Source organism: Phaethon lepturus, unplaced genomic scaffold, assembly GCF_000687285.1.
Source record: "Phaethon lepturus isolate BGI_N335 unplaced genomic scaffold, ASM68728v1 scaffold52987, whole genome shotgun sequence".
NCBI lineage: Eukaryota > Metazoa > Chordata > Aves > Phaethontiformes > Phaethontidae > Phaethon > Phaethon lepturus.
In genome coordinates, this window is record NW_010552174.1 from 14,678 (window position 1) to 31,749 (window position 17,072).

The 17,072-nt window shown below is 41.1% G+C and overlaps 1 protein-coding gene across 1 annotated transcript; it reads right to left on the reverse strand.

Moving 5' to 3' along the window:
- Positions 1-1,990: 1,990 nt before the first annotated feature.
- LOC104614196 (sodium/hydrogen exchanger 2-like) lies at positions 1,991-16,641 on the reverse strand (the record flags this gene model as incomplete). Its single annotated transcript, XM_010291130.1, has 9 exons — positions 1,991-2,562; positions 4,667-4,757; positions 6,802-6,933; positions 7,845-7,941; positions 8,519-8,680; positions 10,138-10,208; positions 11,521-11,610; positions 14,875-15,077; positions 16,424-16,641. Coding segments are annotated over 9 exons (1,435 nt in total), but the record flags the coding sequence as incomplete, so codon positions are not given.
- Between the last annotated feature and the right edge of the window lie 431 nt (positions 16,642-17,072).

Genomic DNA, 17,072 nt, shown 5'->3' on the forward strand with positions numbered 1-17,072 from the left:
ACAAGGCAATTGCTTGGTCATTACCAGCACATGAATGAGAAAGCTCCACAGGCAGTAAACTAAATGTTGATGTGCAACATTTCACATTTATTTATTTGGTCAGATTTCAGATAGACCTGATATAAAACAACTAATCTAGACAGTATGATCTGCAAGGAGGACATGGTTTCAAAACTGAAATCCAAACTCAAGGCTTCTTTCTTACTCAAACAGGATCCTGATAATGCAGTGACAGAGTACTTGCTGACAATTTCACTGATGAAACATATTTTTCCGTTGAAGACAAATTCAAATTTGTTTTTAAAGCTTGCTGGCTTTGTTTGAACCCAGTTTTATTTCCAAATAGGAGATGATCATTAAAGGATAGCTAAGTATTGCCTTCCACAAAAATAGTTTGCTGAGAGTAGCCATGAACATTTGACTGACATTTCTAGGGTTCACATAGCCACCCTTCTGCAGCTTCACCTTTGTGCTTGACACACAGCAGACACTTCCATAGCTGGAACGGAGGAAAAAGACTAAAAGACCTGTGCCAGTAAAACAGTTTAGCAAGGCTTGACATTTCAAATATATATGTGAAATAAATATTTTGGAAAAGCTGTTAGAAGGAGGAAAGTCTTAAATTCCCATTTATAAAACTAATTTATCAACCCCGCATGTGAACCTTTGAAAGAAGTCTACCCTGTGATTTTAAAAGGAAATTCTGATTTTTAATAGTTCAAAACAAACTTAAATAAAAAAAAATTAATCTTATTGCCCACAGATTTAGAAATGTGCTAATGAAAAAGTAAAGATTTCACAGTGTACATTCTTCAATGAAAGTTATCTATCTTGTAACAAGTAGAATGAAAATGATTTCTGCATTGTGCTGAAATGTGTATCTGTGCTAAAGCAAGCTCAAAACTTAAGAAAGATTAAGTGGGACAGAAAGTGCAAATTCCTGAGAGCTACAGTTAAGTATCATTTATTTTAATGCATCCTCCCTTCCCCATATGCACTCAAATGGCGGCCATTTACACTAGGATGCAGAAGTCCGTGTTTCTTATGGGTGTTATTAAGGTGCACAGTGACTTCAACTGATTCCAGGGCCCCGCTGTGCTACTTTTCTGTACAAAAAAATTAGATGGAACATTTTTGTTCCTTGGAGTGCATAGCTTAGACAAAGAAAAGGTTATCTTTCCCCTTTTACAGATGAGGAAACAAAAAGCAAAACAAGTTGACCAGGGTCACAAACGTGAGTGAACAAGCTTTCTTGAGTCTCAGTGGTCCCTGACTCAAACAGGAGACTGCTTGCTTTGTCTATGTGCACTGCTCTCCAACTATTCTACTGCTGTATTTGTACTGCAACCAAGAAACTAACGTGCAAAAAAGCAATTTTGAATAAGAACATTATTTATCCGCTTGAAGTTTTCTCTTTTTAGGGCTTCTGGTGTCATGCTAGGTGCTCTTAGCTCTTGTTGACATTAGTGAAAGTCAAGGTAATTTAGATCTCCTTTGGTGATCCTCAGTTCCTTTCACAGGTAACATATTGCCAAAAATTCAGAAAGGAAAAATTCAAGCTCTTCAGGTCTTGTCTCTGTTGCAACTCCCTTCTTAGACTGTATTTGCAATTCTGCTCCTACAGCTTATTTCTTCTCTCTCTTTTTCTGCATCGCAGCTCTTTGAACAAACTGGGCTTCAGGAACATATTCTTTTTACAAAGTCTGTATGATAGGTGCATTGTGCAATTTTCAGTGTTACTCTTATTAAAGCTCTGGTTAAAACAAGTATTATTTGATTATAAATAGAATCTGAAACGATACAAAGTTTTTTTAAGAACCCATTCATCACTGGACTTTCAACAATGATTTTTGATGGATAATTGGGTATTGAACCTGCATGACTTGGTTCCACAAGAGATGATGTGATAAGGCACATTTCCAACCTATCTTAATAGTGGAAATAATGTAATTAAAGCATTGCCATAATTTATTTATAAAAGGGATTATTTTTTTTTTATGTCTTCAGCTTTGCAATTGCTCCAGTATTCCTTTTACTTAGTTAATGGCATTGACTTTACCCAAATGGAAGTGGTTAGACCCACATTGAGGCTTGGTGGTTTTTCAGTGGATCCCATAGTCCGATCAGATAGTTTAGAATCCTAATTCATTACGTCCATGGTTTATTACCAATAGTTCTCTTTCTGCTATGTTCAGTATGGCTGGTTCTCAGGCTTATTTCTCTGCCTTTCCCCTTGCGATGCCTGCCTGACTAACCGTGGCGGTGGCATAGGTCTTGCTGACCCATGGTCTGCAGTCAAATCTTCCCTGCTCAAAGTGCCAAATCTTGGTCTCGTCAGCAGTGGCTGCCTGAACCCAATGGATGGCTGAGGCAAGGTGCTTGGCTCCTGCTGCCCTCCTCGTCCGTCCTGGCTCCCGCCAACTTCATTCTTCCACTCCACTCTAAACTCAGGCAGTGGCCTCTGCTGCCTCAGTCTCTGGTCTCTCAAGATTTTCCCTGCCCTTGGTCTTAGATTGAGCACTGTGGTAGCAGCATCCATCTCAGAATCACTGCTGTCGCCCACTGTTAATTGAAAACAAAATTAAAATTTTCGGTGCAGAATATTACAGTTTCAGGAATATGCAAATAGCAGCACACTGAGCACTAACAGCCATAGAAGAAAGTTTCCCCGTGTTTCCTGAATTCCGTGCTTTCTGATTAGACCCAGTAATAGACACTTCACTCTGCCACGACAGAGGATAGATTTGACTTACAAACATCCCTCCCCTCAAAACTGTGATTTTTAGAAAGCCCTCCCTCAGCTGCTCCTTAATCGCCAAGTGCCCCCCGTTTGACTTGACATTTCCCCAGTTTTGGCTCTGCACATGGAAAAACCTGTCTCTCTCCGAGCTGCTTGTGGTCTAGTCCCCGTTTACGTCCACGCAGGATACAAAAATGAGATGTCTCACCCTCACATCCCATGAAATCTGATCTGAGAGGCATTTCCAGAGCACAGCATGTAAGGGGCTCTAGAAACTTGCCTTTGGAAAAGGAGTGTCAAAGGATCTCCCAAGGTCAATGTACAGACAGGAGGAAGCATCCCATCCTTTAATATGCCTGAATGTAAGATATCAAAGAAAATCCATAGGGCAAATCTCACAGGTTGCAAGTGCTGCAAGAATCTTTCACCCTCTCAAAGCAGGGTAGAAAATGGTCAAGGGAAAGCTGGCATAACCATTCAGGGAATGCTCTTAAATGATCGCTATCGGGTGAACCAAGCTGGAAACTTTCTGGATGTGTACATGTGCATATATTTTCCCCAGCAGACTTCTTTTAAATTGATTAACATCTTCATCAGAACTTGCACACTTCAGTCATTTGTTAATCATTTTAACAATCATTTATGAATACCTCAGATTTGTTCTTAGACTTAAGTCAGGTATGATGTTTTAAATATATCAAAGCAAAGAACTGTGTGTCATGCAACTGTCATAAGAACAACAGCCATTAGTAGCCTACGTGTTATTTCTTTTTAAAAGGTGAGGAATGGGTCATCAAAATATATTACCACATAATTGTCCATTCACACAGATAATTATATATCAAGGAAGGTCTTCATCAGACTGTGTTTGCAGGCTTTTTTCCTCCCTAAATATGTCAAATAATATATTTTTTGACAATTGACTAATCTGGAGGCACATTTCCTCTGTAATTCTAGGTGACAGTAGGTGACCTCTGCAGACATGACTACAGAATAAAAGGCATCCTACATCCAGGAGAGCAAAGATGTAGTTATTAACAGGCAAAAACACGTTCTATTGCTATATTAATTTGGAGGAGTGGGGTGGGGATCAGGACATTTTGGTGACTGTGCAGAGATTTAGTCTTCCGAGTAGGAGATCTTGATGGTTGCTTGCTGTGAAAGGAAATGCTCCTGAGCATGGTATAAGCATGGTAATGCAACCAGCAATAATCAAAAGTAATATATAAAATTGGACAAAGTTTTCACATCAGATGGTTGTCTTCCTCCTGATTTTTTATTTTGTTGTTAGAACTCAAGAACTTAAATATAAAACATATGTGAGTTTAGACACAAAAAAAAAAAAGAAGACATTTTGGTTGTAAACCACAGCACTTTGAGATGTTCTTCATAAGAACTATAAATCAGAGCTCATGCCCTCATTCTCCTCTCTGCTTTGTTTCTCAGAGCAGTGTCCTCTACCCTGACCCCGGTGAGAAAAGAAACCAAATAGGCTCATAATCCAAGAGGGGATCTGGACATTATGGAATAAAGACAAGGAGAATGAGCCATGGCAGTGTTTCTGGTGCAGGAGTGTTTCAGGCTGCTGCTTGTTCACATGAGGAGATGTGCTGGGAGGACTACGCCGCTACGGCATTTGAACTGAGAAAGCCCCAGGAGACTCTGCGTGCTTGGGCATTTCTCTACATCCAAATACCTGCTTTAGGACCCATTGCTTTTAATGCTGCTAGACCTCTGCTGAATATCTAACACCTAGAAATATGCCTTGAAGGTATTAACTCTAGAATGAAAGCATGTGCACATAAAACATTTAATATTTGTTTGAAAAATAATATGCTGATTTCTCTATGTCATCATGGCAAAACTCCTTCTATGCAGGGAAAATGACTGCAGCACAGTAAGAGACAGCAGAAAATTTTTCATTACCTCTGGAAGATGTTTTATTTCTCACTCGTAGTTTCTCTGGGAGTTTAGTGTTTTTAGGAAGTGAAAGGAATCTTTTCGTATTTGCAGCAGCCTGCGTGCAAAGATATATAAGAAATGTTAAGTTACTGCAGACTGAAGTACCTGCATAATGTATGTTAAGACACACAACTGAGGCTTGAATGGTTTTATGTAGCTAAAGGGCTGGAGAGTAGTTTGGGATTAGCTAATATGTGATCTTTTACTACCCACTCAGGTTAACGCTGATTGCTGGTTGAGGTCTGTGCTAACTAAGGTAAAGACTGAGTAATCTCAAGCAGCTTAATCAAAGGAAAGCCTCGTGATATGCCCTCCGAGATCAAAGTTAATAAATGTATGTTCTCTAACCTCAACCCTACCTGTACAGTTTTTCCTACGGAAGGTAAACACTGTGAGCCTATTAAACTGTCTTTATCTCAGACCATGAGTTTCCTCGCTTTTCCTCTTCCGATTCTCTCCCCCGTTGAGCGAGCGGCTGCGGGGGGCTTGGTTGCCGGCTGGGGCTAAACCACGACTGAAGGTAAACGCTGCAAGCATGGCATTACTTCATACAAGTACAGTTTGAAATTTTCTGTTAGTCAGCTGCAAAAATTAGGTTGAGACTGAAGCTCGGGCACAAGAACTAATCTGTATTCCGGTCCTGCAAGCGCTTTATACATATAAATGACTCGATACAGTTGACTAGTCACACTGAAGTTGATGGGGAAGTTAGGCACCAGCGTGATCATTTACCAGCTCAGGGCATAAAATCCTTGTTTTCCCAAGACTAAGCTCTAAAGGCCCTGGGAGCAGAGCACACCTCATACTTCCTGGAACAGGAGAGGTACTTTCCAGGACAGGTTGCTTTTTTTTAAATTCAGAAGTTTCTCAAGGGCATCCTTTCTTACATTTGTTACAATCCTTTACAATCTTAAAAACCCTTACAATCTACCAGCTCTCCTCTGTTCGTACCATTCATTGTTGCACACTCAAAGGGAACCTGAAAGGAAATTTCTTTTCCATGAGAGATTTTTCCTCTTTGGATGTTGTTGTGCTGCTCAGGACCTCTATGCTCCCCTCTGTGGTGGATTTATCCAAGGCTAATTATTTTTAAAATTACAGCCTGTGCATTTTAAAAAGCTGTCAGACACCCTGTATCTCTCCCTGCCCCAAAAATGTCTCAGTCCTGCTAAGGTTCTTCATCAACCCACCTAGTAAATCATTTCTTCGTATGACAAAGACAACATATGTAATTGTGGTTGAGAGGGAAAAAAATAATTCAGGAACAAACACTGTCACAATTAACACCACAGTAGCCCCAGTAATGATCACAAATGAGATATAGCACTTATTCAGAACAGCCTCAGCTGCTGAAGGACACCCGTATCAATGAAGACAACAGTTACTAAATATTCCTGTAACATGAAAATACATATTCATTGGATGGTTAACTTCCCTGGTACCCAAAATGGGAAGATGATTTGGAGGATCAGCTTCCCTGCTGAATCAGTGTGCTCCATTCAAATATGGTCTGAAATTTACAGCGAAGGTATTGCAGGGTTGCCTCAGAGAGCCAAACATTATCATGCCACAGCATTTCTGGTAGGCAGAGAGGATTTTTTTATTCTGTGTCAAAACCTGAAGTCCTGACTACATTTTATGAATAGTAAAGATCCCACAACAATTTTCAAATGAAGAGCTCACTCTGACTGACTCGATTAAAAGTTCTCTTTCCCATATTTTGGAGCACACCGTAAGTAGTTTGTCTATCCCAAAGTCATTTTCGACCTTGATCATCCACGCTTCATCAAAATACTGACTGAGAATACTGACCGTCCCTTAGAAGTACACTGTGTACAGAGACTGTTCATCTCCTCTGAGATAAAATTATGGCAGCAGATCCCACTCCTATATCACATTCTGCAAGACTGAAGCTTTGCTGCAGGGGTCAACACAAATTAAGGGGCCCATGTGTGCAACTCAAGGTGTAAGTGTGACATTATATGTCTAGTTGTCTTCCGAATTCAGGATTTATTTTTTCTGCATTTCAGAAGATTTTTTTCTGCAGGACATTTAGCTACAAAGAACCATTTTCTGTAGAACAACTGAAATGCATGTACCGGTCTTTCTCTTGACAGGCTGTTCGTTTTCCTCAGGCTCTCCCTAAGGCTGTGCCGGCGACGGATCAGAATTTCTTTGGCCTGCTTTTCGTTTGCGTCTGCAGCCAGGCTATGTCGGTTATATGACATTGTCTGAAATATAAAAGCAGTGGTCACATTCTGAAAAGCATAATGTCAAATGTGTTGAACAATATGCCCAGTGCAAAACAGGCTTTTTGCTTTAATGTTTTAATAAGCATCGTAAATCCTTGTGAACAAAATCATATTGCAGATGATGATTAAGAATAAGAACAGTAACTATGCCAGCATTTTTTTAGTCATCTGCTTCACAAGCACCTGCTTGGTTTGGTTTGTTTGGGTTTTTTTTTTTAACCTGCTGATATTTATAATGAAAGAGAAATTAGAAGAAGCTGGCTTAATACAATGATTACCCCCACATTGTACTGGCTCAGTCAGTATGTCCACAGAGGACGCACATTTGAAGGTGATGAGTCACCTAAGGGGAAGTCATTTTTACCTCCAGCAAACTGAAGCTTGCTCCACTTTTGAATGTTTTCCAAGGGCTCAGGCATTCAAACTACTTAGCCACAGGAGGCTAAATGTGAAATGTCCTTTTGCTTTTGTTTCGCTATTTTTCCAGCTCACCACCTCTGCTCTTAATGCAAACAACTTCACAACTGGAGGCAAACGGGAAATCTAATCCCATATCATGAAGTGACCAAAATACTGATATAAGTGAACAGTGTTGGGTTGAATTTCCACCTGTGATCCTTTTAAAATAATGTAAATATATTGCAGGTAATATGACAAAAAAATTAAGCTTTATCAATAACGTAAGATGAAGTAAGATATTTACATAAAGGAATATGAATATTTTGCTGTACATATGGTAGGACATGGACTCATAGGCAATAGAAGTAAATAACAGGTTTAATGATTCTGCTATGGTACAGCAGATGTACTAGCCCAAAGATATGTTAGGCAGATAATCAGTATATTCAAAGAGTAGTGGGATATTTAAGTATGCAAAACTTCATCCTTACTCGATGACGTATTTGGTAGAGATTCTTTGTTAATATTTCCCGCATATTTTCCATTTCAGTGGGAGAAAGCGGCTTTATCTTTCCTTCATGATATTCACTGCAGCAGGATAAAAAAAGAAAAATAGAGGAAAGAGAGAAAGGGGAAGAAAGTTTTTATTTTTATGATTGGGAATTACATTTGAACTGTTTCCTTTGTTAGAGTTGGAAACAGCATTTCAAAACAACCAAGGAACGGGTGAAAACATAACATGTAGGAATGAAATCTTGATCTCATTTGAGTCAGTGGTAAGGCTCAAAACTCAGTCTCCAAAATTTGATATAAATTACATTAAATTGTAGATTTGATTAAGGGACTTTTCAAAATGCCCCTCCGGCTTCCCCTGTAGCTATTCACAGCAGATGGGCAGGCACTGGTTCAAATCCAGCTCTCCTCTCGATGGCAAATCAATGTTCCCATGAGCAGCTGCCCTCGCACCAGACGAGCACAGCTCACCGAGCGCTTCGTGCACGAGCTGCAGGCAAAACGCTCTTGTTCCGTTTCCGCTTACTGTTCAGGTGACATTGGGACACAAAGTGTCCTAAATCAAAGTGATTATCCTGCCTACAGACTGAGCTGTGAAATAAATGACGTGACCCAGCCAAAATGCTCGGCCTCGCTGGCATCGCCTGCTTACCTGAGAGAGCCCGACGATGGCACCTTGCTTATCATTCCGCTCTCTGCCATCTCAATGGCATGTTTGATTTCCAGCTTCTTGTATAAAGAAACAATGCTGGATTTGGGTTGGTTCTCCCGGATTAGAAGTCTTCGCAGGTATTTATTGTCAAACTTTTTAAACCTGTACGTGAGGCAAAGCAACCCAACCAGTTAATTTTTACTGTGCGTGGTTAAGGAAAGCCAATATACTGTAGCTAATGCAATTGCGAAGGAGTTTATTCCCTGGGAATGTGTCTGTTCATATTAAAAACCTACTGCTGAGTAACATAAAAAAGGGTCAAGTTCATCTTTGCTTCAGATAGATAGTCTTAACCTGTGTTTTTGTTAATACATTAATGGACAGTCTCCCTAGCAGCAACTTTTAACTTTTAGGTTTTCTGTTATTAGACAATATTATTTTTAATTCTTTATTTTTATTGAGACAAAAAGAACATTAAATATTTACTGTAATAACAAATAAAAGGTCTAAATCTGCACCAATTGCTTTTTCTTTGAAATATTAGCCTGCTCTTACAAAACTTTGGATGTTGTCCCTTCCTCTAAAGCAACTGCAACCCTCTTTGTTGCTTAGTGAAAAAATATTGATTACAGCTGGGGTGATTTTGTTTGTCAGAAAATATTTCGCCCTCTAGCCATTCTGAAATTATTCTTGAATTTGGATCTGAAGGTCATGAAGAGGTGGGACCCTCCTTTTCTCCATAATGTTAATGAAAGATCTCAGACAGACTGGAGGACGGTAAGACTGAGTAAAGGAAAGGTGTACCCATGTCATGCATCTGTCAGGAAAGTGTCCTCACTGTGTTGCCCTCAAGTCATTTGGAGAGGGCTCTTCTCAGCCCTTCCTGCTGGTGCTATTCCTCTTTGTATAAAACACTTAAATTCTTGTTGGAGCAGCGACTAGAAGGTGGGTGAGCAATGCCCACGCTTTGGCTCTAAAGGATTTGGGTGTAAAAGAGTGTGCTTCTGAGAAAAGGGAGTTAGATCCAAGCCAATGATGACGATGATTCAGCAGCTAAGGTGAAAACATGAATTGCTCAGGTATTGCTGGTGGTAATCTTCTTAACTGACACTAAGTCTTAAATAATCAAGAACTGTGGAGCTGCCTGCCATTAGGATCTCCCATGTGCCTCATGCCAGCTAGTGCCTTGGCCTTTCTAGAGAAAGTCACAAAGCTTTGGTAGGTTTCCCACCAAATAGGGAACTAACCCCTCAACACCGCAGAGACATACGATTTGCAGGAGGAAAGCTGGGTGGGATGAAAGGCTCCGCAGACATACAGGAAATACTCTGAAACAGTCTGAGAGAGGACAGTCACCCTCAGAAGGTACCACACTTTACCCTGGGATCAGAGGGCTGCCTTTCTTCCCAGGCGGAGGTTTTGTTCTACTTGCTTGCGGTTTAGCAAAACGACATTGTTTTGCTGCTTTCCCTTTGTAACCCACACATTCTAAAAACAACCATCCGCTTTCAAGAGTAAAATGCTGAAAATGAAATATGATGCCCAACAGCCTTCGTTTGTTGTTGCTGAGCCAGTTCAGCCTCTCCTGTGTAACAAAGAGTTTTAAATGCCATTCTTACTTATCTCTCCAAAAGTTGTGACCCCAGTGTCCACACACATCTTCAATTCCAGTCTTCACGTGGTCAAAGAACTAAAGGGGAAACGTTGGTTTATTACATAAACTTATAGACATCACTTGGCTTCCCCTTTGACCTCATTAGCTTCTAACTTACTGCAAAACCGAAACATCTAGTCAGAATTCAGGACAGTGCTTCAGTTTAACTAAATGCCGTCTAACCAAACTCAGAAACGGACTCTGTTTTGCTCCCCTGGAGCTTCCTTAGCTCACAGCCCCAAAAGGACAGAAGTTAGTTGCTGATTTCCTCAATGTCAATCTTGCTCAGCTCCTCCCTGAATCTAAAGGTTTCTCCCACATTTCCACTTCTTTTAAGTACCCTAACAACTCAAAGCTATGCCTGGAACTTCTCCAGGGACTTCCCCAGGCCTGACAGTGAACCAGGTATGACTTTGTGGAGGAGAGAGCCTGAATGGGCAGCAGCTTCCCACATTAGCACCAGCCCCTTGGGATGCACAGGACAGAGCTGAGATACCCAGCATCAGGTCCTGAGCTCCTGTTGCAGGGAACTGGTCTAGACTCACCTCAAAGCGTCCTGATCACCTAATATTAGAAACACACTCTTCCTCAGCCTATTGTGAATTACAAAAGAGTGAATCAGTTCAGCTGAGATCTCACTTGATGCCCAGAGGCAGCTCCTTTGCTCTTAATTCAAGTACCATAGTAAGGGTCTCAAACTCAGAGGGAAATCCTGATAGGTATGTCCAAAGGAGGATGGACTTTTAGATGCCTATATTGACTTCTTTGCTGAAGTTTTATTCCTTATTATTCCTCATTTTTGGAACTTCAAACCACCTGCCACAGGTATGCTGCAAGGAGAAATACATTCAAGAATATGCATGGCTAATAAACTGCAATAATTGGAGACACACACATACCAAATGTAAATCCATAAAGAGGCTGATGATGTGAGTGTTAAGTAAGTTTAAGAGTGTGTTTAGGAGGAGTTTGCATTTGTTTAATCAGACTAACTGAAATGCAATGTAATGTAATTAAATTGACAAATGTTTCCTAATGTAACCAAGTTCTAAAATAGCACGTATCTCATATGTGAAACAAACTACAGAAAGTTAATTTACCTCAAGAGGTGAACAAGGAAGAAAGTGAAGATTCCAAAATAATGATACATAATAGTGCTAATTTTGGTAATTGCCAAAGTTTAAATATAAACTTTACAGTTATTGTGCTTATAACAGCTATCAAAAAGAAATCTAAAAGGGCGTGTGCCTCTCTGTAATACTGTATGCTGAATCCTTGTCTTAATGAAAGCCACTAGGAATTTCATCTGTATGAGGGTTTCATCTATGACACTGAAGCTGCAACATACCCTGTTATAAATTTCTTCACTGACAGCAGGTTGCTTTTTATTTGACCTTTTGACATCAAGAAACTCCACCAGTGGGCGAATTGTTATTCCCTGTGAAGAAAAAAAAAAAAGGCAAAGAGTTCTGGGTTTTTTTCCATACATATAAAGAAAAAAAAAAAGCCTTTCAGTCTTTTTCATCTCTGTCAGAGTACTGAAAATGGCTGTGGATACCTTTTTAGCTCTAGATACCCTTTCACCTTCCTAAGCCCAAAATCCAGCCTGACACAATAATTGTAATAGTGAATTCCCTCTTGTGATTAGCAAGTGTTGCCCTTAGCTACGATCCTTGTCAGCACAGACTCCACTAATGCAACAGAAGGAAGGAAGAGGCTCCCTAGAGCTAAGAGGTCCAAGAGGCGCAACCTGACAAACCCCATCACTTACCCCATCCACAGTGTTTTTAAACTTTTTTTCAGTTCTGTTATGTATTAGAAAAACCCTCACTTGTTTTCTGAATTAATAAACAGATCCCACATCATTCCCAAGGAAACATATAAAGTCCTCTTTTTTAGTGATTACTTCCAAAACAGGTACCCAAACAGGAGCACGAAAATTGCTATTCAAGGTCATGACACTAAGACCTTTTGTAAATACGTGTCCTTCTCTATTCTCAGAGAAAGAACAAAACGTTTTGGCTATCCCAGAATGATATAATGGTTTTGTATAATGATACAATTATGTGTGGAAGAATTCACATAATTTGTTCGTTTGTATAGGCGCACTGGCACAGGGGAGAGGAACGAATCTCTCATGGTGCTGAGATCAGTCCCTACTACCCCAGACAACCAGGTCACATATTTCTTTTTGTAAATGAATAGAACTTTATCTTAAAAGTAGTTAGGTTTCTTTGTCCCATTGCTCATACTGGAACACTCATCCTGAACCTCATTGTTCTGATAATTAGAAAGCTGCTTCTTAATTGCATCATGGTCACTTTGTACCACTTTGTTCTTCTGCCAACATTTGTCTTTTTAGTTTAATCGGTGTTCCTCCTTCTCTGGTGTTCACTCCCTCATATAAACAGTAATTACATTCCCTCTTCTCCTTCATTTTGCTAAGGCCAAGGCATCCTGGTCTCCTTTCACACGACAGGCTTACCAGCCCTGTGACCACTCTAGAACATGACGCTATTCTCTGATGTATATACCTGTCTCAGTATGTCTTAAGATCAGATTTGCCTTTCTTCTGTCCTCACTGCATTGGTGGCTTAAACTCTGCCCTGTTACCAATTAGTGCACCTATTTCTTTTTCCCTTTCTATTTTTTCCCGAACAAAAGGCTCCCATTTCATAAGAGAAATCCTTAGTAAAGTAGTCCTAGCAAGAACACACTTGCACTTATTACTGTTAAATTTCATTCTGTTTCTACTAGATTGGCCCTCAGTTATTCTCTTCTTTCCACAAGATACCCCATCTCACTATCACCCTGAGAACACCTTCCAAAGCCTGTCATCAAAAAACATCAGCAACAAAAAGTCTTACGTTTATGTGCCATGGTCAATAACAAGAATATTAAACAAAACCATCCCCCGGAACCATCCTTGAGGAATTCCATTAGTAACATCTTGTCAGCCTGTTATCAGACCAGGGAGGTCAAACGCTGGAGCAGGTGCCCAAGGCAAGGTGGCCTTGCTGTGGGCACAGGGTTGGACTAGAGATCCCCAGAGGTTCTTTCTGACCCAAAGGACCATATGCTGCCATTACCCTTTGTAGAAGAAACTGTCAGCTCCTTCTTCATTCACTTTACAGTCATGCTAATGGCAATCTAAACTCCAGTTTAACAAGTAGTTAAGCTAACAATCTCCTATGTAGCCCCCTCTCCCGAAGAGTTAACAATAGTTCAGTTAGATGAGATTACTCTAAAAAATAAATTGCCTTATCAAAGGATGATATCAGGCTTCCCTTTGGTAAACCATGTTGCATTTCATAACACATTTCATTTACCTCCTTCCCCTCTACTCTGTGCTGGTGAGGCCTCATCTGGAGTAGTGTCCAGTTCTGGGCTCCCCAGTTCAAGAGAGACAGGGAACTTTTGGAGAGAGTCCAGTGGAGGGCTACAAGGATGATTAAGGGACTGGAACATCTCTCGTATGAGGAAAGGCTGAGAGACCTGGGGCTGTTCAGTCTGGAGAAGAGAAGGCTGAGAGGGCACCTTATCAATGTCTATAAATCTCTGAAGGGTGGCTGTCAGGAGGATGGAGCCAGTCTCTTTTCAGCAGTGCCCAGTGGTAGGACGAGGGGCAACGGGCACAAACTACAGCACAGGAAGTTCCACCTCACCATGACGAAAAACTTCTTTACTGTGAGGTGACGGAGCACTGGAACAGGCTGCCCAGAGAGGTTGTGGAGTCTCCTTCTCTGGAGACCTTCAAAACCCCACTGGACGCGTTCCTGTGCAACCTGCCCTAGGTGATCCTGCCTTGGCAGGGGGGTTGGACAAGATAATCTTCAGAGGTCCCTTCCAACCCCTGCCATTCTGTGATTCTGTGATTCAAAATCAGTTTTCACAGCTTACATGCTAACGTCAACTAACTGACCTCCAGACGCTCCAGCCACCTTTTCCCCTTTCCCTCGCACAAGCACAGATACTTGCTACTTCCCATGGCACATTTCCCATTTATACGTGCAAAACGCAGGCTGAAAAATACATTTTTTTCCCACAGACCTGAAATTCCATGTACTAGCCTCTCACATCTCTCTCACCACTCTGGATAATGACCAGCTTGACGTGTTTATTTGAGGGGCTTAGCCTTCTCTACATTTTACTGATTTCAGTCACTTCTCCCTCCCTTGGTCACTCTTGACCAGGCCTCCATGGCCAGGTTGACACCAGAGTCAAGTTCTTCACGTTCTTCTGCACACTTGGTGCTTTTGGTTGGACGTGCAGCTGGTTTGCAGCATCACCGCCTAACACCCAGATCAAATGCTCCAGTTCACCTCTCAGTGCCCTCGGTGTCTTCCATCCCCTGCTCACTGCGCACCATATCCAACACCAAACTCCCGCGTAAATGCACAACTTCTTTAAATATTCTAACAAGGAATTAGTGCTGGGGCTGTACCCAGATTATCTTTTATCTCTACTCCAACCTCACTAGGTCTTAAATGCTTAATACTACTTACATGTTAGCATAAGTACTTAATATCTGGCATACTTTTGCTACCTGTCTGCAGTCTGCATAGCATTGTTTTTTAAACTGTGACCATGGAAAGTACCTTCAGCTATATGTTCCTCCCAGCGAGTCAGGGCATTTGCTTTTCTACCCACTGCTTATTTACAATCTGTCTGAGAAAGAAGTCCGTAAGAGGAAAGGTATTACCTGGATGAAAACGGTAAAGAATATCACAACGATAACAGCAGTGATGAACAATTTCTTCCTGGGAAACACAGCAGGAGGAAGTAGAAATACAAGTGAAAAACAAATAGCTCCTCGGAGGCCTCCATAGGCAATAATAAATTGGTCCTTAAAAGTGAGAGGAATCGTCCGGAACACATTAATGATCTGAGTCAAAACAAAAACACCTGAGGGAAAAGAACAGAAATACAGGGAGGAAGGAATAAAAGGAAACTAAATTACACAGAAATCCCCCACAACTCTAGTATTTGGTTTTAAACACTTTTATTTCCTTCTTGCCTATATATTATTGAAGAAATGAAATGTTACTTAGCAGCTTGAAAACACCATGGAAGAAAAATTTCAAATGCCTAAGGAGCATCATCTTAAATATATTTAGTGAGCTAACCACCTCAGGACAGCTGGATTTAGGACCTGAAGCAGCTAACTGATCTCTACAAGACAGCTATCTGCTAGACCCTGCAACTCTAGAACAGCAATAATTCTCTGTGTCAGTATAGACCAAGACTACTAATTTTTTTTTAATAGGATTTGAGGTGCTTTTGAACTATTTGGCTTGTCACCTCCATCAATCTGTGCTTTGAACTCTGCAAACTCCTACTCACTCACTTAATTTCACCTGCAGAGACAGGAAGGATGCAGGACCGGGGGTGGACGGAGAAGATGCCAGTGCGTGCTGGTGTACCAAAGGCAAAGTCTCCAGGGATGTGGTGGACTGCAGCAAAGGTGTAGGTGCAGTAAAGGCGGGTGAAGGGAGCACGCACGGGGGCCAGGAGCTGGAGGCAGCCAGGCTGCTCTGCAGCCTAAGGTATCAAGTGCGGGGTTGCAGGCTCAGGAGGGAAAATAGTCCAGCTTTCTGCACTGGAGGGAGACTGGGGACCTGAAGTAGGGGTGCAGAGGCAGATCGGAGCATGCCTTTACACACAAAGGGACCGGATCATTACAGATGAAACTGGGGTGAGGGACAGGTTTAAGACCTACAAGCCTGACCTGCACTTAGGTCTCAAGGTAAAAGAAAACAGCTAGTACTGCAAACTCAGGAGGGATCAAGCAGTTTCTTATAGGAATTTTTTCTTCACAATATATACCTGAACAGCACTTCAGCTACGGCATTTCCTGTTTTGATGCTATTTATGCCAATAACTGGGAAAATCCCAAATCTAGTAAACATAAATTAAAAAAAACCCACAATCTGTTTAATTGTTGTACAACTGCCAATTCTTCCAAGCAAAATTTGCTTATTTTTAAATACATTTTTACTTAAATACATGTACTCTTGTACTGGTTAACAAGCCAGACTGCCTCTCACTTTAGACAGGCAGGATCAGGACCAAACTGATCTTTTGGGTTCCATTTTGGGGGAAGGTGCAAGCTGACCCTGTGATCTAGGACACATTACAAGTAAGAAGGCCATTCTACAAGCTGATGAGACCCTTTCGGCATTTTCTACTCAACAAGAGATAAAAAGTTTCACTTGCAAAGAAGACTGATGCGTTCTCTCAGACTTGCTTACCCAGTGCCCTCCAGATTAAACAGAAAAGGAGGGTGAAGCTAACGAAGGCCCAGTTCCACTCATGGTTTTTCCCAACGGTAGACACTCCCATGAAGATGAAGATTAAGGTTTCACTGACACTGCTCAGCATCTTCATGAAATACTTTATTGTCGTATAGGATTTTTGAGAAACGTTTTCCTCCACATATTTATTCATAGTCATGGCACAAGCTGTAATCCTGAAAGGCAAACATTATCCTGTATCTCACTGGGTTGATTTTTTTTAGCCTCTCTCAATTCTACAGAACATTATTCACTTTTCCATAGTCCTCTTTAAAATACAAAACATAACTTAATCCATAACCAATCTCAAATTTATAGACTTGGTGAACTTATAGTTTTGAGCACGAGATTTTTTTTCCACAGTGGGGAAGTCTTCTGAGAAGACATCAGTATACGGAGAGCTTTGTCACATACTAAATCCACACTATCTGTGCAGGGGTCATGCAAACTCCATGTTTTGAAAGAGGCAGAGCTAAGGAGAGCCAGGGGAAGCCCTGGCAAACAGGGATTGCTGCTTCTATTGCTTCTGAAGGACATCAGACAGGATGGCAACTGCATGTCCTGGGGCAGGGCTTTCCTCCCTTCACACCAGCACTTGTCCCACCAA